The sequence below is a fragment of the Hibiscus syriacus genome, unplaced genomic scaffold (genome assembly GCF_006381635.1).
Source record: "Hibiscus syriacus cultivar Baekdansim isolate YM2019G1 unplaced genomic scaffold, ASM638163v2 tig00112738_pilon, whole genome shotgun sequence".
NCBI lineage: Eukaryota > Viridiplantae > Streptophyta > Magnoliopsida > Malvales > Malvaceae > Hibiscus > Hibiscus syriacus.
In genome coordinates, this window is record NW_024063392.1 from 8,980,059 (window position 1) to 9,006,977 (window position 26,919).

The 26,919-nt window shown below is 31.2% G+C and overlaps 1 protein-coding gene across 1 annotated transcript; it reads right to left on the minus strand.

The window, feature by feature from the left end:
• Positions 1–21: 21 nt before the first annotated feature.
• Positions 22–25,426, minus strand: LOC120183107. Its single transcript, XM_039187875.1, has 4 exons — positions 25,198–25,426; positions 24,776–25,108; positions 211–336; positions 22–111 (listed from the first exon to the last, which is right to left on the minus strand). The coding sequence occupies exons 1-4, from the start codon at positions 25,384–25,386 to the stop codon at positions 22–24; spliced, it is 738 nt and encodes a 245-aa protein (XP_039043806.1). The 5' UTR covers positions 25,387–25,426.
• Between the last annotated feature and the right edge of the window lie 1,493 nt (positions 25,427–26,919).

A 26,919-nucleotide genomic window follows, 5' to 3' on the forward strand; every position in this document is an offset into this window, starting at 1 on the left:
TAATGAAAATTCATGTATGAACTAAGACGGTGATGAGGAAAGGAAAGAAAATCCATCGAGCTGGTGTTGAATCACTTGATGATCATCAATCATGTAAGTCTTAGTAGCATCCTGACAATTCACAAGCTCATCAAAATGTGCATCAACATGATCTTGAAGAGATTTCATAGACTAAAGTATCATCTACTAAAATCTTCAAAAATAATCTACAAGAGGTTTCAGGTCTACATGAGTTGCTCCCTCAGGCTCATCTCCATCACCATCATCGTGAGCATCATCCATCTGCTCATCTCCATCTTGGTCATCATCTCGAAGCACTCTATGGTGACTATGGATCTAATATATGGATCCCTCGGGATCCTCTATATAGCCGATGGTACTATCGTTAGAAGGAAATATGTCAGGCTCGTCAGGTGTGTCAATACCAAGAAGCTCAAATATATGGCAAAGATGCATATCGTACACAAAGTTCAGTTGAGCTTTAGATTTGATCACACTCACAATATCATGGAAGATCATGCTAGCAATGTGGAGCTTGTGATCTTTTTTAATGCAATGTATCCATCTATAGTCACTCTCGCAGATGTTAGAGAATTTTGTGCCACAAGAACAAATGGAAAGGGTGATGACTAGATGAAGTAAGTAGTCATGAAGGGAGAAAATTGTGGCTCTATTATTTGTAAAACACATGTTTAGGGAATAAGGCCTTTTTCATTATCAAAGTTGGTAAGGGGTAGTTTAAAAGATTGGGTGATAAGATCAATAATGACGGTGATGGTATGACTTATAAGATATGAAACAATGGTCCAATGAATGGTGTCATCGTGAGTAGCGTATGAGACTCGAGCATTTTAGTAAAAAACTCGAACCAAAGAATGATAGATGGGACCATGGAAGCTAAGAAATATGAGAGTAAAAGTATGATATGCGTGTGAAACATACTTTAAAGGGATCTTCAAACTATTTTGAATGACCATAAGGAAAAGGTTGGCTACTTCATCATATAATACCCTAAATCCTAGGTTAGTAGTTTCAAGTTTACCTAAAAGGCATATGAAACATGTAGAGTTGCAATTAAAGTTGTTGGGGGAAAGTTTGGGCTTAATTGGGTTGGAATTGAGTCCAAGAAATTACAAAAAGGGAATTTTTAAATATAAGGGAAAATGCAAAGGACCAAAAGTTTAATTATCATATTTTAAAAAAATAAGGCTTATTCTTTGGGGTTTTATAATAGCTTGGGCGTGAGGTCCTCTCACTTTGTCTTCTATTCCTCGTTTCTTCTTTCTTTTTCATCTTCTTCCTCCATATCATATTTTTAACTTAAGGTAAGTGATTAGGGTTTCTTTTATACCCCCTTAAGCTTCAAAATTCATCTATAACTTTCATCATTTTCATCTTGTATTAGGAAATCATTGATTTTCTTGTTGGTTAGAGAAAGTGAGTATAGAGTGCTCAAGTTCAAATAGAGATGAGAAAACAAGTGTAGTTGAAGAAAGGAGCTTCATTTCGGGATTTTTTAAATAAGGTAATGTATTTATAATCTTTTTTGGTGTTATGACTTTCATAATCATGATGTTTTGTTAAGATTTATGGGTTTAAGCATCTTAGGGTTTTTACTTGATTTATGACATATATGATGCTATTATTGTAAATAATATGTTTTTATGGTGTTAGATGGCACCATAAGACTCCCTTAAGCTTTATTTTTTTATTTGAGGTTAAACTAGAGTGTTTGGAGGGTTATTAGATGTTTCTCAAACCTTATTTAAGGTTTTCTAGGTTGTAGTATCGATATTGTTCTTGTATTATCAATAATTGTATCACTACCTGTATCAACTGTTGTAGTACCAATACTCGTATCAATACCAATACCAATATTAATACTAATATAGTACCTATACTACTTAGTAGAGTATCATTTCTATCCAATACCAAAAGATTTAAAACATCACTCGTTGCATCTGGATGTTTATAGATTGTTGTAAAATGTGCAACTAAGCTTAGAAAAGGTTCATAATTTATGGAATGACTTAAATACCCTTAAAGAGAAAAAAAACTTGAAAAGTACCCCTGAAGGTGCACTCAACGAAATATCCTGAACGGAGGAATGTATACAAGAGAGATCATATGCCACGCAAATAATGTGATTGAGGAATTGCATCACATGAACACCTATAATCAAATATGAGTGAGCTGCCCTATTGGTTTAAGGGTGAACTGATGGAAAGTGTGATGAGAGAACGAGCATTGAACTACCTTGTTTTACCTCGTGTGGTATTGATTGATATGTGACAAGACTTTTAGCTCTAGAAGGGCTTGATAATAAAGATGTGATAGTAATGTAGTAATAATGTTATATGTGTGATAATTATAAGAACCTTATGAGGTAAGATTCTATAAGACTTCTTCATTTGTTTGACAATTTGGAAACGATGAAAACACCCTTGTTACTTTTGTGTGTGTAGTGATATTTTAATTGTTTGAGAAATATCCAGATATATCCAATTTAGTGCGAGAACACTTTAAACACTAGAGGAGTAGACTAGCCTGCAAAGACACTGATGCTATATGACCTGAACCTAGCCTAGGGTACTGGTGAGATACTGATGCTATGTGGCCCAGATCTTACCCAAGATACATCTAGTAAGGAAATAGGGGTGTAAGTTTTGTGATGCTATGTGAACTTGAACTATACCATGATGCTTACTTGTTGTATGACTAGTACTGGACATCTATGTGACGTCGAGCACTAGTAGTGTATTGTGTGTGGCATTTAGAGAATGCACAGTAGTTACATATATTATGGTTAAAGACTTAATTGAGGTATACTTATGGCGAGGTCCTTAACAGAGACTATGGGAAGCGTAAGACTTACACTTTAGTGATAGAACTGTTAAACCTTAAGTAAGTAGTACTTGATTTTTATCATGCATGTACCTATTTCTTATTACCATTTCTTCTAGCATGATTATGTTTATGAGATTCATATGTTGCTCTAGATTAATGATTTTACTATTGGGCTTTGTAACTCAACATTCAGATGTTTTCGTTTACAGGATATTAGCCTAAGCCGTTCAATGAGCATTATCGTAATAGAATTTCCAGCACCTCTTCCAGAGTAATGTATTGTAGCTTTATTAGGCAAGTGTATTCATAGTACCCTTATTATTGCATTCAGTTTTTATAACTCTGAGTTGTATTATTTTGGTTTTAAATAATATGTTATAGAGCTCCAGTTTATAAAAATCTGTTTATAATTGTCATGTATATCTATCTTGATACCAATCAATATGTTTTTAAATAAGAATGAACATGTTTTGAAAATCAAGGGTTGCCTCGATAGCCTAATGTGACATTTTAGGCCCAATCAAGTTTAGGGTGTTACATTTAGTGGTATTAGAGCATCAGATTGAGTTGGTCCTAAGACCTAGTGGTCAGTTATAGTAAGGTGTCAATGAATACATACCCCTAGCTGCTGAAAGTACTCTTATAAGACTGGTATCCTGATAGTGCTTTCTCCTTGTAATTGTGTTTATGAAAACGATAAGAATTTTAGGTTCCGAGCGTAGTCTCAAGGGTAGGATAAAGAGTCATGTTTTTTATCCCGATAGTTTTAGTGAAGAATTCCTACTTATGTTAGAGGATCATAAGGTTCCAACTTTTTTTTATAGTTTTTAAGACGACCTTCTTTAGAGGTTAAACTCCGTTGCTCATAGAGGTAGTGGATGTTTTCATAGAGCACATATTGTTCAACTAGTTACTTTGAGTGTGACAACATCGATAGTCTTTAGTTGATAGATTTGAGAAGTATAAGACAATCCAATTTTCTTGTTTAAGTATTGATTACTCAATTTTATCCGTTTGGTAGTGGAGAGAAACCATGAGGTCTTTCAGAAAACTTCACCTTACCCCGAGTGTAAGCTAGAATGCACCACTGCTTTGCTCAGGGGTGATATCGTGGAACAATGGGAGACGATAATGATATATAATACCCCCAAACTTTTGTCTAGTGACTAAAATGTAAAATTTAAAAGTTTAGAGATTAAAGTGTAAAGTTGTAAAAGTTTAAGGACTAAAAATGTAAATTTTCAAAAGTTAAATTTTGGATTTGTAAATTAGTAGTTTAGCTTAAAAAATTATTTTAGTGAGTTTCATAATTTTGACCTGGAGTTTGCATAAAAGCCTATCAAATAACAAAGTTCGATATATTATTCGGATATCCGGATCGTATCATAAGTTTATAAAAATTTCAAGGAAGGTATATTTGGGTTGAAAAAATTATATGGATATTTTTAAATAGTGAAAAATTATGTTGGATTGGTGGAATTTGGTGAGAGTTGCACTATAAAGTGAGATAGTGCAAATTAGTGACTAAAATTAAATTTTGGAAAATTAGAGGGTCAAAAACAAAATTTGAGAGATGAGAATTTTAAAACTATTTAATAATATTAAAATGGAGATAAAATGATGACATTGTGGTAAAAATTAGGATTCATTAAGGGTAATTTTGACTTTTAGGCTAAAATAAATTTTTAATTCATTTTAAATTGGATTTTTAAAGTGATATTTTGTGAGAAATTTGAAGAAGTTCAGCTCATCTTCTCCATTCTGTCGTGACTCCATTGCCAAAATCATGATCATAACCAAGAGTGAAACGAAGTAAAAACGAAAGACGTAGTACAAAGTAAAAGAGAAAACGACAGTAATATTAAAGTGCAATGAGGTAACAGGTGAGTGCAGTTATTTATTTAATTATTTTGATCGATGATGACTTGCGATAAGTCAACCTCATTTCAATTTACAGTATGATTTTTAAATTTTATAAATAATATTTTTTATAATATTCTATATCAGTTTTATGAATGATTTAGGGTATGAACTGCCCAAGCATGATATTTTTATGATGGATTTATTATGATATATTAGCCCATTATATGTTATATTGAGAATTATTTGTACACTTGGCATGCCATTAGTTGAGTACTTATCAATTATCAGCTTTGATACATTCGTGTATCAGTGTTATCATATCAGCTTTAGTACATTCATGTACCAATGTCCAGCATCGTTGGTGCTCATTCAGGTTATGATGGCACTGAAGTGTATCATATCTCAGTATCAGTTACCATTTGCACCGTGTTGTGCATAGTGCATACCTTACTCACATATCTTATGTTCTCATAAATATGCATTGGGCTATGAAAATGAATATGCAAGTTGTAAATGATTTCCAGTTGATAGAAAGCATGATATGCTTATTTTATCAGATATGATTTATGAGAATTTTCATGAGTTCATGATTTAAAAAGAAATTTCAGGTCTCAGTGAAGAAACCGACTTGGATAAGTTGGTTTGTCATTTTCATGTTTTAATCTGAATTATTTTATTTATGTTTATGATATTTTCAGATTTTTCTCACCTTAGATTATTACTGCCTCACTAAGTTATACTTAGCACGTGATGATTTTCATGCGTAAGTTATAATAAGGATAAGTACGATCAGTAAGGAGCTATTGGAGCATCTTTTTTGAAAGACATACATATCATCAGTATCAGTAACACATCTATGATGTTATTTTTGACTTATAGTGGCATGTATAATTATGTCAGTAGTTTCTATTTATCATATTTATTTTAAATAGTATGCAATAGTAAACTAGAACTATTTTAGTTTATTTTATTTAGTTTAGTTTTATCAGTATCTATGCATGAAAAGAATATATTATGTTTTTAAAAGATTTCACGAAAAGACATGGTTTGGTAAAATTACTGATTAACAAATGAATTTATTTTCCTGTGACAAAGAAATAAATTATAAGTTGATATATACTTTAAAATAGATTTTAAAGTTATAATAGGTGTTTTCAAATGAAATAAAAAAATTTAGGTAAATTTCAGGTCAGTAAATATTTTTAAGTTAATGTGACATCTTTGACTCGTATATCGAGACGTATACGAGTTAAGGGTGTTACATGATAGATATATAACTTAGATGTGTACATGGGATTAGTCTCTAAGTGAGTATTGGGACATGCATATTGGTAAAGCATATGTGGATATCCTAAGGATGTAGTCTTCCCAATCGGTTAAAGAGATTGTATGATGTGTGAGTATAAGAGAGATTTCCTTTGGTGTACTCGATATGCTTTGGAATTGGATGCTAATAAGTCCTTGAGGTGTAGGAGGCCCCTCAAGGGGGCTTCGTATGGGTATTACTGCACAGTGGCTATAGACCATCTTAAAGTATTCTCTGAGCTAGTGCAACAGGTTAAGACTGTGGATATTGTGTAGAATGTGAGGATGAGTTGGTATACGATTCTAATACTCTGAGTATGAGAGCTTCAGTATTGGTAGACCTATCTTAGTTGTTTATCTAGGAGGGCTACAGGTTCTCATGAGCAAAAGAGGACTACGTCAGTTTAGCCGTGCCAATTAAGTTAGAGGTTTGAAGTAGGGTCTCATAGGAGATTGCTTGCTTCACTGCTTGTGGCAAGAGTGACAGGTCATGATAGAGTGTTGATGTATCCAGAGTGTGAGCATTAAGGCAAAAGACATCAAGAGAGATGCTTCAGACCCTTAAAGACATGTTTTATAGGTGAATCCTTATAGCATCTTGTGTGAGACTACCTTAAATTAGAGAGAGATTCTAATAGTCTAATATGATAGAGGGTTTACGCAAAGGGTATTAGTGATATGGTCAAAAAATAGAGCGGTGGAATAGATCGACATATTCCCACCTTAGTTACATATGTCTAAGCTTGTCAGATCACCATGAGGTATCTAGAGGATGTTGATGTCGCAGTTTAGATGTCGAGTATGTTTCGAAAGATTTTAGTTGATAATGTTGCATTAGTACACGTTTGTCCACACTTTTCTTCGGGGTGTCAAAATGAGTTATGTAGAAAGAGTATTTTCATACAAGATCCTAAATCTAGGATTCGAATACCTAGTTCGATATGTCTTACTGGAGTAGATAAGGTCTACCTTAGATGTTCATTGAGGGTTTGGGTTAGGCTCGATAGTTGTTAGTGTGAGTGTTACTTTGACCTTAGGAGTCATGAGTTTGGGTTGGGCTCGGTAGTTGTTAGTGTGAGTGTTACTTTGACCTTAAGAGTCATGAGTTTGGGGTTATAAGAATGTCATAATCATGTGAGAGCCTTTGATTGTTCATTTTTGAGTTGAGGGTCAACTCTAAAGAGACATTGGTATTAGATCCATCCACCTGAGAATGTTATATAACGAGTACATAAGTGAACATGTAAGGATAGGATTGAGACTTTATGAACCTATTTCTACCTTGAGAATCGTTGGTATGTTTGACCAACTTGGTAGAGCTTGAGTAATCCTAAGTTTGGATTTAGAGGTTAATATCTCCAAGAAAACTGGTTAGGATGTTAAGTCACTTACATTGTTGATTGTTTGTAATGAGTTACTCGAATTTTCTAAGAATAATGTAGAGACGTTAGTTGTTTGGGGCCTCGGGGTGTATGTTCTTGTCATAGTATCAAACTAAGTCTCATCCAAAGTACCTTTGTTAGTAGGCTAGTGGGGTGTAAATCCTGTGATACTTTGTAACCCCAGACTACACCATAATGTCTTCTTATGTGTTTGGATAAGTGTTTAAGCTTTGCAACTCAAACTTCGTCCTTGATGTCTTTGTGTTGGTATAAAAGCGTGATCTTTACACAACACCTAGTGTTATTCGATGTCGAGTAGTATAATGGATTATAGTGCTTTAGGCTATAGTATACCAAGTAATTTAAGTGCCAATTGTCTAGCGTTGATTGGCATTAAACAACACAGTTATGGTAAGTGATCATGGGTACAAGACATAGAGTCATAAAATCCTTAAAGATAGAGAACAGTTGCGAAGGATTTCTACTACGTAATGCGTGTTCTCTGAGAGATCCAAATGTTGCTACTCTAGCTAATAGAGTAATTGGTCTTCAATTGTAATTATCTAAGATGCACGATATGGTGATTATCACACTTATGAGCTACAAAGAAATGATTAAGCAACAAGGATGAATATCGAATCATATTTACGTAGCAAAAACATTAGATTAATATGTAGAAAGTCAGGAATCATCGTCATATTTGCAGTAGATGACATCAGGACCACGCATGAAAAGTGTATGTATGACTAAACGTGTAGTATAATGATATACCTATGTTTAGTTAGTAAAAATGATTTATAGAATTGTGCAATATGTTAACTCAATCGAGCAGAATTAGACAATGAAAGTCTTAGCGGGTGAAAATGAATTATGGAGAAGTGTTTTTCTTGGTGAAATATTCAAAGTGTTCAATGATAGAAAATAAGAATGAGATTCTTTGGGGTTTATGTCATTGGGTCAAACTAAGATTGGGTGCTTCTTTGAGAATCAGACGTGACTAGGTGCTTCGAGGACTCTAAGTGTGAGAAATAATATTAAGTTGTTATTCGACACATGAAATTTTGAAGATGCAATTTCTTTCAATGAGGGGAGAGTTGTAACACCCCAAATCTTGGGTTAGTAGTTTCCAGTTTACCCAAGAGGCATATTGAGTTGTAATTAAAGTCGTTGGGCCAAGTTTGGACTTAATTGGGTTAGAATGGAGTCCAAGATGTTATAAAAAGGATTTTAAATATAAGATACAATGTGAAGGACCAAAAGTGTAATTATCTCACTTTTAAAAACAATGCTAATTTTTGGGGGTTTATATTAGGTTGGACGTGGGGTTCTCCCACTTTATCTTCTTTCCCCTTTCTTATTTTTTTCTTTACTTTCTTCCTCCAAACCAAGTTCCTAACTCAAGGTAAGTGATTAGGGTTTCTTTCATACTCCCTTAAGCTTCAAAATTCATCCATAACCTTCCTTATTTCCATCTTATGTTAATAAATCATTGCTTTTCTTTTTTGGCTAGGGAAAGTGTGTTTAGAGTGCTCAAGTTCAAATGAAGATGAGAAAACAAGTGTAGTTGAAGAAAGGTGCTTCATTTCGAGATTCTTTAATTAAAGTAGTGTATTTCTAATCCTTTTTTAGTGTTATAGATTTCAAAATCATGATGCTTCGTTAAGATTTATGGGTTTAAGAATGTTAGGTTTTGTTTTACTTGATTTATGCCTTAGATGATGTTATTGTTGTAAAGAATATGTTTTTATGGTTTTAGATGATCCCATAAGACTTCTTTAAGCTTTATTTATTTATTTAGGGTTAAAGTAGAGTTTTGGGGGAGTTTTTGGGTGATTTTGGAGCCTCATTCAGGGTATTCAGGGTTTTAATATCGATAATGTTCTTGTAGTATCAATACTCATATCGATATCAGTATCAATACAGTTGTAGTAACAATACTCATATCAATACTAGTACCAATATTGTTTCAATACCTATATTACTTAATAGAGTATAAATATTGTCCAATACCAAAATATTCAAACCACCACTCATTACATCTAAATATTTATAGATTGCTATAAAATGTGCAACTAAGCTTAGAAAAGGGTCTAAATTTATGAAATGACTCAAATACCCTCTATGTGGCATAAATTACCAAAATACCCTTAATGAGAAATAAACTTCAAAAGTACCCTTGAAGGTGCACGTAACTAATGATCACAAACTAAGGATCATTACTTAGGAATGTATATAAACGAGATGGCGTACCACAAGAATAATGAGATTGAGGAACCATGCACCACATGAACACCTATGATCAAATATGAGCGAATTGCCCTATCGGTTCAAGCGTGAACTGATGGACAGTGTAAAGAGTGCCTAGGGAGTCGATATCAATGAACCAACCTCAAATCGAGTATTGAACTAGTACTAATACCAAGTGGGTAGAGAAGAATATTAACTAGATTAAGGGCATAAAACACTAAAAGACTAATAATCCCTTATATAACATTCTAGATGAGAGAACGAGCAAAATGGTAGTGAGTAAGAGGATAACGTCACCTGAATATGATAGGTTTTGTTAATGAGTAGTCAAACTACCTTATTTTGCCTAGCATGGCATTGTTTAATGTGTGACAAGATGTTTAGCTCTATAGGAGGGCTTTATAATAAAGATGTGATAATAAACTAATAATAATGTTATCTTTGTGATAATTATGATATCCTTATGAGAAAAGATTCTATAAGACTTATGACTTTTTTATGCTCGAAAAATAATTAGGACACCCTGGTTACTTGTGTGTGTATATGGTGATCGTCCAATTGTTTAAGAAAAATACAGATATATCCAAGTCAGTGCGAGAGCACTTTAAATGCTAGTTGAATGTTGTATTGATGCTATGTGACCCAAACACATTCCGAGTACTCTAGAAGAGTAGACTAGCCTGACAAGTTTCGATGCTATGTGATCCAGACATCACGCAGGGTACTGATGAGATGATGTTATGTGACCCAAATCTTACCCAATGTATCTCTAGTAAGAAAATATGTGGTATGAGTTTCATGATGCTATGTAACCATGAACTACATCATGATGCTTGCTTGTTGTATGACTAGTACCTGACGATTGTATGACATCGAGTACTAGCATTGTATTATGTGTAGCAGTTAGAGAATGCACAATAGTTACAGATGTTAGAGCATGCCCAAAGACCAATTATATGATGATTGTAATGATTCATTTTATTTATAGATTTTATTGAATAAATACATTGCAACTATTAATTTCAGTTATATAATTGTGTTTAACATAAACTGAAAGATAATAAAGTTTACATAATAATGTAATTATTATTATTAAAAGATCATTAGTCAAGTATTATTATGGGCATGAACAATAATAATACCCTTAAGACTAAAATGTTATTGATTGATGACAATGAGTTATCATTAACATAGAGATGCCATAATTGTTACATGCTTATATTTTTAGAGAACAATGTATTGGATTGACCCACTATGAGCATATGTCATGGATTATTATGTAACGATCACAACATTGCTAATGGTGATGACTATACGTATGATCCTCATACTTGAGATAATTACTATCTCTACATATATTGTTGTATGTTTTGATACAGTTAAACATGCTTCGTAACTGGTTGCACTATAAATACTGCTATTGAATATATCTCGATATATGTAGTGGGGTGTGTATGATTAATATAAGATTTGTCCTTCATACATAATAGGAAATATATCACATGCCACTTGATTGAGTGATACTAGCGAATAAGTTGATATGAGATATCACAAATTATTCGTTAATTATAGTCTAATCTAGATATCAAGAAACAATAGATGGGTTATACAAGTGTGACTATTCCAAGACTTGTGCCTATTCTAGATATAAAGGACAAAAGCATGTAATACATAAAAGAGTTAATCACGAAGATGATATGTCGAACATAATTTCTCGTATCATATGTGACAATGATATACTATTAGATGTCACTCATTGTTTGTAATATTATAATTGTTCTAATAATTACTTCCAACGTTACAAGAACCTACAGGGTCACACCCTAGGGTTGAAATGAGAAAAGATGTACAATTTGTTGTACGTTATTAAAATATATATCTAGAGTTAATATATGTATATTTGATATACATATGATTTTAATTATACCGAATATAGTAAGTAAACATTAAAAGAATATAATTCTGATTACAACTCTTTTAACGAATATTTAATTCAGAATAATTAAATAAGAGTTTAAATAAAATTAAAGAGTGTAATTCAAATTATAAGTATTTAATGAATATTTAATTTGAATTAAATAAATAAGAGTTTAATTAATTTGAAATAACAAAACCATAATATGTTAGGATAACTTGGATATTTAAAGATAAATGATGTCTAGCAGCCGCACTTAATCTTTAGTCATTTTCTCAAAACCGTTTTTGGGAAAATTTAAATTTTGCTCTCAATAGGATGAACTGAGTAGAGGCGAAGACGTTTTTTATGGAGGCTAGGATTCGAACCATTCGTGATCATCAATAGTCGTTGATGTCTTTGCTTATTTACAAGGAACCCAATGTAAGTAATCACATCATTTCCTCCCAGTTTTGAATTTGATGTACTTGGATCGCTAGTGAGACCATCATGTTTTGTTACCACTACGCCATGTGGTGTGCCGATAGTCGTAATAGTGGTATCAGAGATTCGAGTTAAATTCTTGGTTGATGCGATATGTATGAGATGCATGTTTTGGTTTTACTATTTTCGACAATTATGTGATATTTGTGTGAAATCAATAGTCGATTAAAGTTACGATTAATATGTTAATGGATTTTACAATCAGTATGTTGCTGCAAGGATTTTAAAAAATTCGTATGTCAATCGTTGACATAATGATTGACCGGTACGTGATGACAGATCATATCTAGCAGAAGAAAATGGTTGTTCCGAATGCGGGAAAACCTAAGGGATTGAAAATCCCAAAAACACGATTTTGTTGATAAATGTTATCAAATCATGAATTTTTCCCATATAAATAGTAAGTATTGTTTGGAGTTGAAAATTGTGATTGGTATGGAATAAAAGTGATTGGTAGGGACTAAATTGAGGATTTTCAAATTACGGGGATTGATTTAGAAGAAATGCGTAAATGTGGATTAATTGTTAATTTATGAAAATTTAAGTGAGTTATGGTTAAGAAGTATTATTTCAAGGACTTGGAATGGATTATTAAAAGAAATAAAGTTGATTTAAATTAAGGGATAGAAATTAGTTTCGAATATGTATCAATTGTATTTTTTTAGAAATTTGTTTGAATATGCAATTATAATATTAATTTAAGTATTAATATGTGTTTGAAATTGTTTATATGTTGGAAATAGATGATCGAGTAGTTCGTGATTATAATCGAGATCAAAATGAATCGTATACGAGGGTTATCAAGGTTATCGTAGAGTAAGCTAGTGAGGCGCTAGGTGAGTGCAACTTACTTATTTTATATTCGATATGAGAACAACTTGCGATGAGCCAACCTCGAAGGTTTTTGATTGAAACAATTTGAATTATTTTATGAAATATCTTTATATTGATTTACCAAATGGTTTTTATATGATTTTGGGTTTGAATAACCCAAATTATTTTATTCGATATTTTATTTCATAGCATGTGAATATTTTTGGGTATAAACTACCTAGATCTGGTTTTATATAAATGGTTTTATATTTGATTATATGGATGAATGGTTTTATATGCAAATTAGTAACTAATTTTGAATAAAGCCTATCGTATGGAAATAAGGGTTAGTTGTACAATGGCATGCCATGAGGTGGAGTGAATCTGAATATGTTTCTGATATGGAACCAATGTGGATCACTAGTGATCTGACTCGGTGTAACTTAGTGGTACATGAGGTGGAGTGATTCGATGCATCTGATTAGCTATATGTGCATAATATGGCACCAAGATAGGTCACTCGTGGTCTGACTCGGGTGCCTTAGTGGTATATGTGGCGAAGTGACTCGGTGCAATTTGTTATAATAATAAATTTGGTATATAACGCGTTCACTCGTTATCTAACCCACGTACCGCGTATTCTCATGATAATACGGTGGGTAAATATTTGATATGAATAAGAAAAATATGGATTTGAAATGATCAGGTTTTGAAAAGAAAAGTACAATTATGCATTGATATGGACTAATATAGAAAAGCACATATCTAAAATGGCACAATACAATCTGAGTTACATATTTTTTTAATAAATTATTATTACGAGTTGGAATATGATTTTATACATGTTTTATTTTATTAATGTCTTTATACGATATTATATGCTTTATAGGTTAAATATTTTATTTATTTTATTTTACTTGGTTACCTCACTAAGTGAAAACTTAATGTGTGAGTGTTTCACACATAGGTGCAAGCTAGAAGTAAAAATAGGGAGTGCATCAATATCATTTTCGAAGAATCATTTCTGCCAAGGATATCATGTCTGTTAATTTATTTGGTAGTGGCATGTATATTAAAGAAGTTTCTAACTGTTCTGATTCGAATATATTTAAGATATTTTTTGTTTAAGTTATGAAGGTTTGGTTTTACAAAGGAAATTTTAATTATGAATATTGGTTTATTAAATCATAATTATTTATGATAGAAACGATTTTCAAATCAAGCAGTTTCTGATAGTTTTGATTTAAGATATGTTACAGTACAAAATTGCCTAAAATGTTATTAGAATTGAATTTAAATTTTCATATTTAAATATTGAATTATGATTTTGTGCGATTATTAGTTTTAAAATAAAGAAATGCATTTTGAGATTTTAAAGAAATAAATTTTTACTGGTTTTTAAATAGTAAATATTTCGTATGACTGATGTGACATCTTTGACTCGTATACGTGTACATATATGGGTTAAGGGAATTACATTATAGCTTTAGTGGGTATATTTATTCATAGTAACCTTATTATTGTATTCCTATTTTATAACTCTGAGTTGTATTATTTTGGTTTTAAACAATGTGTTACGGATCTCCAATTTATAAAAGTGCTTTTATAACTATCATGCATGTCTATCTCGTTACCATTCATGTTTTTAAAATGAATGTGCTTTGAAAATTAGGGGTTACGTCAGTAGCCTAATGTGACACTTTAGGCTAATCGGGTTTAGGTTGTTACGTAACATATTCATCATCGGTGATGTTTTTATCACTCTAAGTAGCAATAAAAGCCTTTTTCTTTCACTTACTTGATCCGTTCTTCTTCAGTTGGGGATAATCATATTTCACATGTCTCGGATTTTGGAAATTGTAGCATATGATGAGATCTTTTTCCTTCTTTGACTCGTGTTTCATCTCTTTATCTTTTGATGACATGAGTCATTTGAATCTATTAAAGAGCTCGACCAACTTATTTTTTTTTATCTTTTTTATCATCCTCTTTATTAGAATTATATTCTTTATGTGTAGATGATCTTAAAGCAACACCAACTTATTCTTTATTTTCTTATTTCTTTTCCTCTTCTATCTCTTTCTTTTTTTTATCATCAACTCATGAGTGGACAAGGAACCAATAGCTCATCAAGAGTGAGAGACTTTAGGTTATTTTCTTCGATCATCACCGTCTTCTTTGATTGTCAAAACTTTGGAAGAGGGTAAATCATCTTCCTCATAAGCTTTGCTTTAGGGATGATTTCTCCTATCCCTTGAGACCATTGGTAATAACAGAAAGTCTATCCTTCATAGATTTAATGTTTTCATCTGATTTCATCTTACCTTTTTTTCATAATTATGGTTGAGAAAACCAATTTTTGTTTCCCTCACTTCATCGATTCCTTAATGAGTAAATTGGAGCCTGTCCCAAATCTCATTGGCATTTGAGCAAGATGGGACTCTTCCATATTCTTCTAGGCCTATTGCACAAAATAAAATGTGCATAGCCTTGGCATTTTGTTGGAACTTCTTCTTTTCTCCTTCACTTTAATCTTCCATCTCATTAGTTGGAGTAGAGTGACCTTTAATGATAGAGTTCTAATCTCCTATATCATTTGATTGAATGAAGAGCATCATCTTATTCTTCAAATAGCTATAATTTTCTATATTGAAATATGGTGGCTTATTGGTCGGTTGTGAATCTTCAATGTAGTAGGAGACAAAGGTTGAAGCCATCTTTCTCGGTTGATTGTAAAAGTTGATAGAGCTCTCCCATGACCTTCTCAAGGTTGTTAAATCTTCGATAGAAACTTTCTCTAATAACAATTATTAGCTTTATTGATCAACCCAATTATGCCAAAAAATGGGGTCAATTAGCTTTTAGAAAACTTGGTGGAAGAAACTCAAAAAATAAAAATTTAGCATCCACACTAAGGATTTATCAAATCCTTTATATTTGTTAACCTTTAAGGATGATATGTAAACTTACCATATAAATACAAGGTTCATACCACAAAACCTTACTTATACTCTCTCCGCAAGAGGAATTACAAATTTAGCAAACAAAAGAAAAGCTCACAAGTGTGTTTACAACAAATAATTTGACAAATTAAGCACAAAATAATACTTTGATGTTGGTAGGTTGGTTTAATATGGTTCATATTGACTTTGAGATGATTTGACCTTCAATTAATACCTTCTCCATCAATTCTAGTCGTTTGGAGTCGTTGGGGATCATTATAGTTGTTATCTAAAACCAAAACAAAATTTAATGCATAAGATATCAATACTTTTATGGAAGGGATCGATCATTTTTCAAATAATTCAACCATTGTAAAAAAAAGGGTCGATCATTTAGGTGAAATGATCGGTCTTTATGGTGAAGGGATTGATACTTTTCATCAAGGGATCGATCCTTTTATGAAGAGATCGATCCAAAAACTTACTAGAATCTAAGGAATTGATCCTTTTCAAGGGGATCGATCCTTTGGTCAATGTGATCGATCCTTTTGTTATGTGATAAATCATTTGAGCAAAAAATGCTTGGAAAATCAACTTTAAAGCACGAAAACGATCGATTATGTTTTTGAAAAGGTTTTACTAAGTTGGAAAACATTTAAAACATATTTTTCAAGTTAATTTGGACTTTGAATTATTTTTTATATTTTTTTCGACGAATTCAATTAAGTCCAAAATTTAAATTTTTCAATTTATTATTAATCAAAATCTTAATTCAAGAACTTGAATCAAGGTTGATTTTTAAGTCTTCCTCTCTTGAAGCGTCATTCTTTAGTGTGTCTAGAGCTTTCAAATTGCTTAGTTTTTGTCACCATAACTCCAACACACCTATAATAGAGATTCACTTGAATTTTACTAACCAAATTGCTTTGGGTCCTTGAAGATTAGTTCTAATGTCTTTAGTTTCTTTATAACACATACTTTTCTAATTTTATAAGATTTTCTTTTCTTAATAGGAAAAGTATGCAAAGCATGACCATGATAATGACGATGTAAACATTTAGCCATTATTAATTTAGATGATTTATTAAAAATAATTTCTTTTTCTTTTATTAAGTTATCAAACTTAATTTTCAAATCAAAATTTTCTTGTTCAAACTATTCATTTTTCAATTTTGAAAGCTTCACATCATTTTTCAAAATCTTATTTTTGCTTTCGAAATCCAATTTAGTTTTTAAAAGAAAATACATTTTCATTTTTGAATTCAAAAATTATTTTCTTGTATTTGAAATTAATGGTCTCGAATTTCAATATCATTCATCATAAGCATCTTGTAACTCATCAAAAGAGGATGAATTTGATTCATTTGAATTAGAAAATACCTTTAAGTCTACTTTGATGGCCATAAGGACGATGGCCATAAGGAAAGTGTGGCTAATTCATCATCTTCATCCTCAGTGATGTTCTTATCACTCTAAGTAGGAACAAAAGTCTTCTTATTTGGATTGCTTGATCCACTTTTCTTCAATTAGGGACAATCATACTTGACATGTCTCTAATTTTGGCAATTTTAGCGTCAAATGTGATCATTCTTTTTCTTCGGTTCATGTTTCACTCATTTTTAGATGACATGAACTGCTTAAAACTTTTAACAAGCTTGGCCATCTCTTCACTAGAGTCATCTTCAATGTTATTGCTTGACTTAAAAGTAATGACAACATCGTTTTTTATTTTGTCATTTTTTCTTAATTTTATTTTGAACACTAATCTTATGAGTGAGCAAGGAGACAATAAGCTCATCAAGAGTGAGTTCCGCTCTGATACCAACTTGTTCCCTGATGAGTTATATCCAACTTGTCTCAAATCTCTTTTTCATTCAAGCAAGATGATAATTTAATGTATTTATCGAGGCTAAGTGCATAAAAGAGAATGTACATGGCCTTAGCATTTATTTGAATAAATTTTCGATCTTCATCAGTCCATTCTAATTTTCTGTTTGGTATAACAATATCTTCTTGTCTCTTTGAGGAAAATGATAAAACATCAATGATGACATCCCAAACTGAGTAATCCATAACTTGAACGAACAACGTCATCATATTCTTTCAATATGAGTGGTTGAAACCATTGAAATAAGGAGGTATTGTGATTGATTGAGAATCTTCAACACAGTAGGAACTGAAAGTTGAAGTCAACTTTATCAATTAAATGTAGAAATTGATAGAGCTCTTTTAAGTCCTTCTCAAGATTTTTAAATTGTCGATTGAGATCCGCTCTGATACCAATTGTTAGCGCTTATGAATAATCAAAATATAACAAAATGGGGTGAATTGACCTTTTAAGATTTATATGTGGAAGCAATCAAAAAATAAAATTTTGCACAATGATTTTAGATTGGTTTAATGTTATCTCCAAGATCAAGCCTAAACGTTACAATCAAATATAGAACATTACATTAATCACTGAAGCGATCCCAAAAAAAACAATCCAAAAATTTTAACAAATATAAAAATCATTTTTTATATAATTTATACACTTTAATCCTTTAATCAGAAAACACTTTAACAAAATAGAATTTAAAATCTAGACTTCAATCCTTGAGTTTTTTATCTGATCCTAATATCCTCACATATATGAAAGGGAGAACCATGTGAGCTATAGAGCTTAGTGCGGTCAAAATGTGTGAATAAACATAAAGGTGGCAAAGGGGACATTCAGAAGGAGTTCGGTTTGGGTCATTTATGTTTGGATCATTTTAGTTTAGACTTAATTCAGGTCAGATCTGGGTCGGTCATTTTGGGTTTCAGGTTTATTTAGGTCTATTGTAAGTTGGGTTCGGGTCGAGTTGAATCATTTCGGGTTTCAATTTTATTCGGGTTGGTTCGGGTATTGGGTCAGGTCAATATCATATCGATTGATTTTGGGTCGGATTGATATCCGATCAATTATTTTCGGTTTAGGTCAACTTTGGATCTTCAGGTTAATTCAAGTTGAGTTGGGTATAAGTCAAATCAAGTATGTACATAATTATTGATATTTTTTTTTGCAGAAATGTGTCTTTTTCAAAAATCTAATCATTTGTATTCAAATATATTCAAATTCAATTATCATTTAGGATTTATATTTTAATTCAAACTTAATCTATAAGATATGTTAGAGTTTTGATTTTTTTATTGATCCAGGATGAAAAGTTTATGGTACCATCTATTTGATTAAAAAACAAAAATTTTAATTATAAATTTTATTATCTATTAAAAATTTAAATTAGATGCTTAACGTTTAATTATAAAGTATAATATTTTTTATTAAACTTAAAAGTAATAATAATATGTTTGAATAAATATTATTCTAGATATTTATAAATGATATTATATAATTATATCATCGATAATATTTTTATTTTAATTTATAAATAAAAATAGATATATTTATATTGTAAAAAATAAGTTATTTGTGTAGCATAAAAATAAGTTATTTTTTATATTAAATTTAAATAACTATATATTTTTCATATACAAAAGTAAAATAATTTGTAAAATAATTTAATAGTTTTATTTTAATTTATAAATAAAAATAGATATATTTATATTGTAAAAAATAAGTTATTTGTGTAGCATAAAAATAAGTTATTTTTTATATTAAATTTAAATAACTATATATTTTTCATATACAAAAGTAAAATAATTTGTAAAATAATTTAATAGTTTTGGAAAGTTATTTTAGTTGTTCCAAAGTAAAATATTAAATTAATAACGAGTTAATTGTGTCATATCTCCCTAAACTATAACTCTTATTTTAAATTAGTCCTTAAACTTTTAAATATTATAATTTCATCCTTAAATTATGAATCTCATTCTAAATTAGTCCTTAAACTTTTGAATATTCAAATTTAATCCCCAAACTATGAATCTCATTCTAAATTGGTTCCTAAATTTTAGATCTTTCAATTTCATCCCCAAATTTATCCAAATATGTAATCCATTTCAAACATAGTTTAACCTAAATTCTTTTTTCAAACATATAATAATATAACTTGCCTAATGATTTTATTAACAAGAGGCGTGATTAGTATATACGAATAATTTAGGATAAAATTGAAATATTCAAAAAGTTTGGGGACCAATTTAGGATGAAGATCGTAGCTTGGGGATGAAAATGAAATGATCAAAAGTTTAAGGACTAATTTAGAATAATAATCATAGTTTAAGGATGAAATTGAAATATTTAAAAGTTTAGGAACTAATTTGAAATGAGGGTCATAGATTAGAGACATATGATGCAATTAACTCATTAATAATTCACAATTTGATTTGAAAATTTTGAAAACCAATTTATTAAGTTATTTTAGTATTTTTATACATTTTAACTCAATTATCGGGTTAAAATTGTGTCAATGTTCGATTCAGTTCAAGTTTGGATAAATTAAATTCGGGTTATTTTCGGTTCGATTGCTTTCGATTTCGTTTCAGGTTAATTTCAATTCAGGTTACTTCCGGTTTGGCTAAAATTCAAGTCGGTTTCGGTTCGATTCAATTTTTTCGAGTTTCGAGTCAAATTTGGATCATCATGTTTGGGTCTATTTTGGATCTCGATTTGGTTAATCGAGTTCGGGTCAAATTTGTCAAATCTAGATAAACATAATATCTAGACATGTTTAATAACTAATCAATAAATTAAACAATACATAACAAAAATCTTAATAACACATACAAAGACACACGTGAATTCAGATACATCACCGTGACGTCTTCAACATTTATTTAACTCCAAATTTAACAAAAAATATTAAATAAAATTAAAACAGTTGTAGTACGATAAAACACACACCTAGCCATAACTAATTTAGAAATCAATGTTTCGTTCGATCATCACTTCGTCTTGCTGTCAATTGATACTCATACAAATATTATCAGACTTTTTCTTGCTTCAGACGTACACGGTTGGTAAACAGGTTTAAATTGAACGAAGGTAATATCAGATATGAAAATACGAATTGACTTGGTGCAGGAATTTGGAGAAAGTTGGGAATCATAAACAGAATAGCGGCAGCAGAAACTTTCGAAATAAAATTGACGAATTAAAGTTTGGGTTGAGAGAAAATATGGCGGAAGAATTGAAATACAATTTATAAATTTTTTGAAATTATTTTTATTAAAGATAAAATATAAGATAAATAAAATGAAAAATTAATTAGAAAAGCTTTGGATCAGAGTTTCGGTAAAATTGAAATTCAATTTTGTTCATAGGTTAACACAAGAAATGATTCCAAAGTCTATATAGTTTATGAAATTGCCTCTAAAAGTTTTAAGGTTTTCTAAAAACATCTCCAAAACTGATAATTATTCAATTTAATTTCAAAATTTTGAATTATCAAAATAAAAATATTAACCTTGATTTTGGAGCGTGACAACTCTCTCATCCTTATTGAAAATTCATCCTCAAAATTTTTCACTAATCGAAAAAAAGATTTACATCACTTACCTAACTAACAAGATTTTATCTAAACATAGACAAAAATATAATAGCTAGAGTTAAAATCAACATCGAAATCTTGGAAGATGTCAAAATAATTTCAAACACTTGTGGCATAAAAACTAATTAAAAATCTTCTTTTTTTTCAAAATTTCAAATCAGAGTTACAAACTATTTTTATTTATCAGTTCTAAAACTTATTAATCTAGTGAGCTCCACATTCCGAGGTTAATAAACCAATAGCTCTGATGTCACTAAATGTAACTCTTAAATCCAACCTAGATGTTACGGTTGAATCTAGGAGTTCACATTGATCATCAAAGTGATCTAGAAAATCAATTCAAAATTTTTAACAGATATAAAAATCAATTTTCATACAATTTATACAGTTTAATCTTTTAATCAAAAAATACTTTAACAAAGTAGAATTTAAAATCGAGACTCCAATTCTGAAGTTGTCGATTTGATCTTAACACCATGACATATTTAAAAGGAAGAAATAAAGTGTATGAGCTATAAAACTTAGTGTAGTCAAAATGTGCGGATAAATATAATATTTATAAAATGAAACAAGCATGCACAACTAATTCGAAAATACAGACAAACCAAAATGCAGACACGAGCTAATAAGCTCTTAACTACCCAACCATCCGCTAGGCTTCACGGAAGGAGTTCCTCAGAACCCGTTATCAATCGCACGCTAAATAGAATGCGATGAATCACATAAACAAGAGGGGTTAATGGTAAAATTCAGAAAAATAGTTTGTGAGAATCGTATAACAGTTACACCACCGTAAATAGTAAACATTTAAAATTTTGATAAAATGCCTTGAAAATTCAACTTTAAAACGAGAATGATCGAGTATGTTTTTGAAAATGTTTGGCTAAGTTGAAAAACATTTAAAATAAAATTTTAAATTAATTGGACTCTGAATTATTTTTGATAAATTCAATCAAGTCCAAAAATTAGTTTTACAAATTATTTGTTATATCAAAATATTAATTCAACAAACTATATTTGTTTTTTTTTAATTTTTAATATTTAGGGTACAAGTGGTTGTAAGGACAAAATGGACAGAGAATCCTACCACCGTCATTCTTGGTGGACAATCTGTAATTTTTTATGTAAATCTCAATTGAGTCTTAAGTATACCCTAACTCTGAACTTGGGAAAGCCATCATTGACCTAAACTTTTGTAATCCTAATAAAAGAAAAAATAAGTATAATAATAAATTTAGCTCTCAATATTTTTATTTATTTATTTTATCAATTTGAAAGAGCGACAGGCAAATTAATTTTTTTTAATATTAAGATCAAATTGAGTCCTAGAAATAGTAAGATCCAAATTGGTGATATGTATAAACATAAAAGACTATATTTAATATTACGTTAAATAATGATATCAAACACTAAAATGAAAAGGAGTCAAAGTGTAAATATTTGAAAATACATATAAATGTCAATTATCTTTTTGTTAAAATTAAAAGAAAGAAGAGAAACATTAAAACATGGAGACCGAAACATCGCCCGCTTCCATTGCATCCGCTCCTGGCTGCAAGGCATGTGTCTGAAAGTGAAAGTGAAAGTGAAAGTGGGCGTGGGCCGTTTGTTTTCTTGTATCATTATGCAATGAAAGTGATGATGGCAGCAACTGGCAAAGGCAAATGCAAGTATGGTTGAACAAAATTTGTTTTGACTTGATAAATTAATTTTCTTGACTGAGTTTAAATTAATTTTCCGTTGTAATTTTATAAATTCGATTTAAAATGATTTTAAATTGTAATTTCATAAAATTAATTTGAAAAAAAATTCAAAATTCATGTCGACTTATAAAATAAAATACAGATAACACAAAACTTTTAATAATGTATATTAATTTTCAAATTTAAAACTCGACTCAAAAATTTTTTAAATTAAATTTGAGTTTAAAATATAGTTCATCAACTCAAATAACTCATTTTTTTCCCGAATCGATTTGGCTCTATTGTATCCATCGCTCACTCTTAAAGGCAAGTATGACATAATTATCATCATCAAGTCTTTTCATTGTATGTAGTATAACAGCTACCAAGGTTTGATTCTCCTAGGATCCTGTTATATTGTGGACAAGAAGAAATCAAAGTGAAATATATAAAAGCAGTATTATCAATACCGGATTGACCGGTTCGATCGGTTAAATCGAAAATCAATTACTTGTACAGTCAGATCAGTCTCTAAAAACTAATTTTATAATAAATCGATTGAAAATTAACAAAATCGATGTGAACCAGCCGATTCAACACGATTCTTGGTTTTTGACTTGGAGTGGTATCCAACCTAGGGCTGTAAATGAGACGAGACAGATCGCGAGCTACTCGAGATCGACTCGATCAAGGCTCGATAAATACTCGGATTGAATGGACTCGACTCGACTCGAGCTCGAGCTCGACTCGAGTTCTTAACGAGCCGAAACGAGCTACTCGATACTCGACTCGAAAAGCTCGTGAGCAGCTCGAAAAAATATTATATTATAATTTTAGATTTTTTAAAATTATATTATTAAAAATACACTATTGATAATTATAAAATTTTAAAAATATATTAAAAATTCTATAATACAACTACCTCAAAATTTTAATAACTAATTTTTAAAATTATTGTTATAATTTGAGGTTTCGAGTTCAAATATCATAAATATCAAGGGTTTGAGCATTTAATATCAAGATATTATATTGTACTTACCTCATAAATTAGTTAATTAATGTCTTTGCAATGAACCCTAAACCCTTATCTCTAAACCCTTATCTCTAAACCCTTAACCCGATTATGTGATATGAGTTAAGTTATGCACATGAAGGTAACGTACAAATTATGCAAAATGATGTTATGTGACTCCTAAATAAATCATTTGCATACTTATACATAAACATATCAACATACAAAATAAATATACACAACTTGGTGATTGAGACATGACTTTATCATATCTTAATGATGACTATCGACACCGTCATTGCTTTCAAGCACTGGCTCACCAACATATTATTTCAAGAACTGACTCGACTACATAATGTAAACGGAGATTTGATGTACAAATACAAATAAAACGATGAGATCATATTTTATCATACCCTAGTCAACAGGTTAACATCAATATCATACAATCACCAATTTTTTAATGGAAAATGACGAGTTTGAATCATATAAATAGTCGAGGTAATACATGATAGGATTATGATATATATAATTATAAACAATTAAAGTGTTTTAGAATGGAAGTAGAATTTGGGATAGTTATAAAGTAATATATGTTTAAAATTTTCTTAATCAATTAACAATGCTCACACATCCTATAGATACATTTATTTAAACTCAAAACCTTTATGGAGAACAACATTTCCTTTTGTTACAAAATTATTGATATTTTGAAAAATATACTTGAAATGTGTTATTTATTTTTACCATTTAGTATCCAATGAACTTACCATGACTAGCTGAAAAAAACATTTCCCAGATGCTTTTACATACACAAGCAAGAAAATTTCCTAAATGTCTTCTTTGGCAGTGGTTGCTACTTCCAGGTTGGGAACTCAGTAAAGCTTGGAATATCAATTCCTGCTGCCTATAAAACAGCATTAAGTGCTTGGGCATCATGGGTTGAGAACACGATGAGACCCGATTGCCATTGTAACAGACAGAACTGTGGGGCATGGCAATAGGAATTCCTCCAATGAGTAGTACCAGCAAATTGTCGATTCCGGGACGATATTCACGGTGTTGAATTGGGTACATGACGATGATTTCAGTTATCATTCCGACCGCAATGGAACATATACAGAAATTACCAATGGCAGTCAACACCTGTTTAACAAAATCGGGAACCAAAGCATTTCATGAATGAAACAAATGAAGAACATGCAAAATAATAAAAAATAAGCTGATCTTAGGACCTTTTGAAAATGTCCCTGTTGATTTGTAGAATCAACAAGGTGAACAGCTTTTCCAAAGAACGTATGAACACCGGTGGCGATCACGACAGCTTCAATCTCTCCTTGTTTGCATGTAGAACCCGAGTAAATAATGTCACCGGGGCCTTTTGTTACTGGAAGAGACTCACCAGTTAACACTGACTGGAACATGGAAAAAGAGAATTAACATCAAGAAAACAAAGTTCAACACGAAAAAAAAATGAAACAGTTCAGGTTTCAGAAGAACCTGATCGATTTTCAACGGATCACCGTCGAGGAGTCTAGCATCAGCCGGAATAATGTCACCGAGTTTAACACTGATGATATCACCAGGAACAAGAACAGATGCATCTTCTTCAATCTACTTCCCATCTCGAAACACCTGAAACGATTCATTTATTAGTCAATTTTCAGACACTAGAGCAACATACTCTAGGTTTGCTTATGTTCATCTTCGATTCTCGACACTATTTTTTTCAACAAAGATAGTGTTGATTCATGGAGTTCCATGCAATCTTGCAATGCTCCTCTTTGTTTCTCGACGATCACGTTTCCATTTCCGCCATTGGAGAATAAACTTGTTAGCTTCGCAGCCTCGGATAATGCAGTGTTGAGGGTTTGAAGGAGGTAGAAAAGCATGTTGGGACTGATGTTTACTGAAATGGAAAGCTTCAGTGAATCGAAACAAGAACCTGGGTATGGAGTTGATTTGCAGAAGCTTCGTATGGAAGTGAGATTTGGGTTTAGAGAATTTGTTGAAGAAACGTTGAGAGAGAAAGTTGAAGAGAATAAAAAGAAGATGAATATTGGTATAATGATGGAAGCCATTGAAGGCTTTTGCTGAAGCTAATAGGATCTTTTTCTGTTTTTATAGACCAATGTTAGATCAGATAAAGTAAATTGTTGAGATTGTCAGACTTAGCGTTGAACTTGAGTTGGTTTGATATCTCACATCGTTGGTTGTTAGGGAATAAGAGGTAAAGTGAGTGTATAAAAGTTGATGGGTTTCAATAAAGGAAAATAAAACCCGCTAAGCTCAAAATCGAGCTCAAATCGAGCTTGAATCGAGCTTGAATCGAGCTCAAAATCGAGCTTTAATCGAGCTTGAATCGAGCTCAAAATCGAGCTCAAAATCGAGCTTCAATCGAGTTCGAGTTTCGAGCTTTAGTCGAACTCTTGAATTTTTTTTAGTTCGAGCTTTTTCGAGTTCGAGTCGAGTTTTAATATTATCTTTCAAGTTCGAGTCGAGCTTAAAAATTTTAGGCTCGCGAGTTTTTGAGTCGAGTCGAGCTGAGATTTATAGTTTTCGAGTTCGAGTCGAGTTCAGTAATACTCTAGCTCGACTCGACTCGTTTACACCCTAATCCAACCCCTAAACTGTATTCATAATATATATATTCAAAGTGGGGCACGATTCCATTTGTTTCTTCTTTTATTTTTTTTCCTGGCTGCTTGTCCCATCCCATGTTGTCTCATTACGACAAAATAATAATCATAAATAGTGTTTTGTATTAAAAAGAGTTTAGTTTATATAAGGTAGTGGTGAGGAAATTTGATTAAAAGGCATGGGCAAGGATGTGTTTGATTAAAATATAGTGTTTCTGTAATTTTAATGCTTCAATTAAGTGTGGGTTTTAATAACTAAAAAATTAAATCTGGTCGGGTTAGATTAGGTCGAATTTTTTTAATTGTCTATCGGGCCAG

Excerpts from the sequence above, each read along its gene's own strand:
- LOC120183107 (XM_039187875.1), bottom strand. The coding sequence starts at position 25,386 with ATGTTCCAGTCAGTGTTAACTGGTGAGTCTCTTCCAGTAACAAAAGGC. Across the intron at positions 337-24,775 it reads TAGGAAATTTTCTTGCTTGT|ATCCATAGTCACCATAGAGT; the intron begins GTATGTAAAAGC and ends TCCATATATTAG. Across the intron at positions 112-210 it reads ATGTAGACCTGAAACCTCTT|GATGCTACTAAGACTTACAT; the intron begins GTAGATTATTTT and ends GTGAATTGTCAG.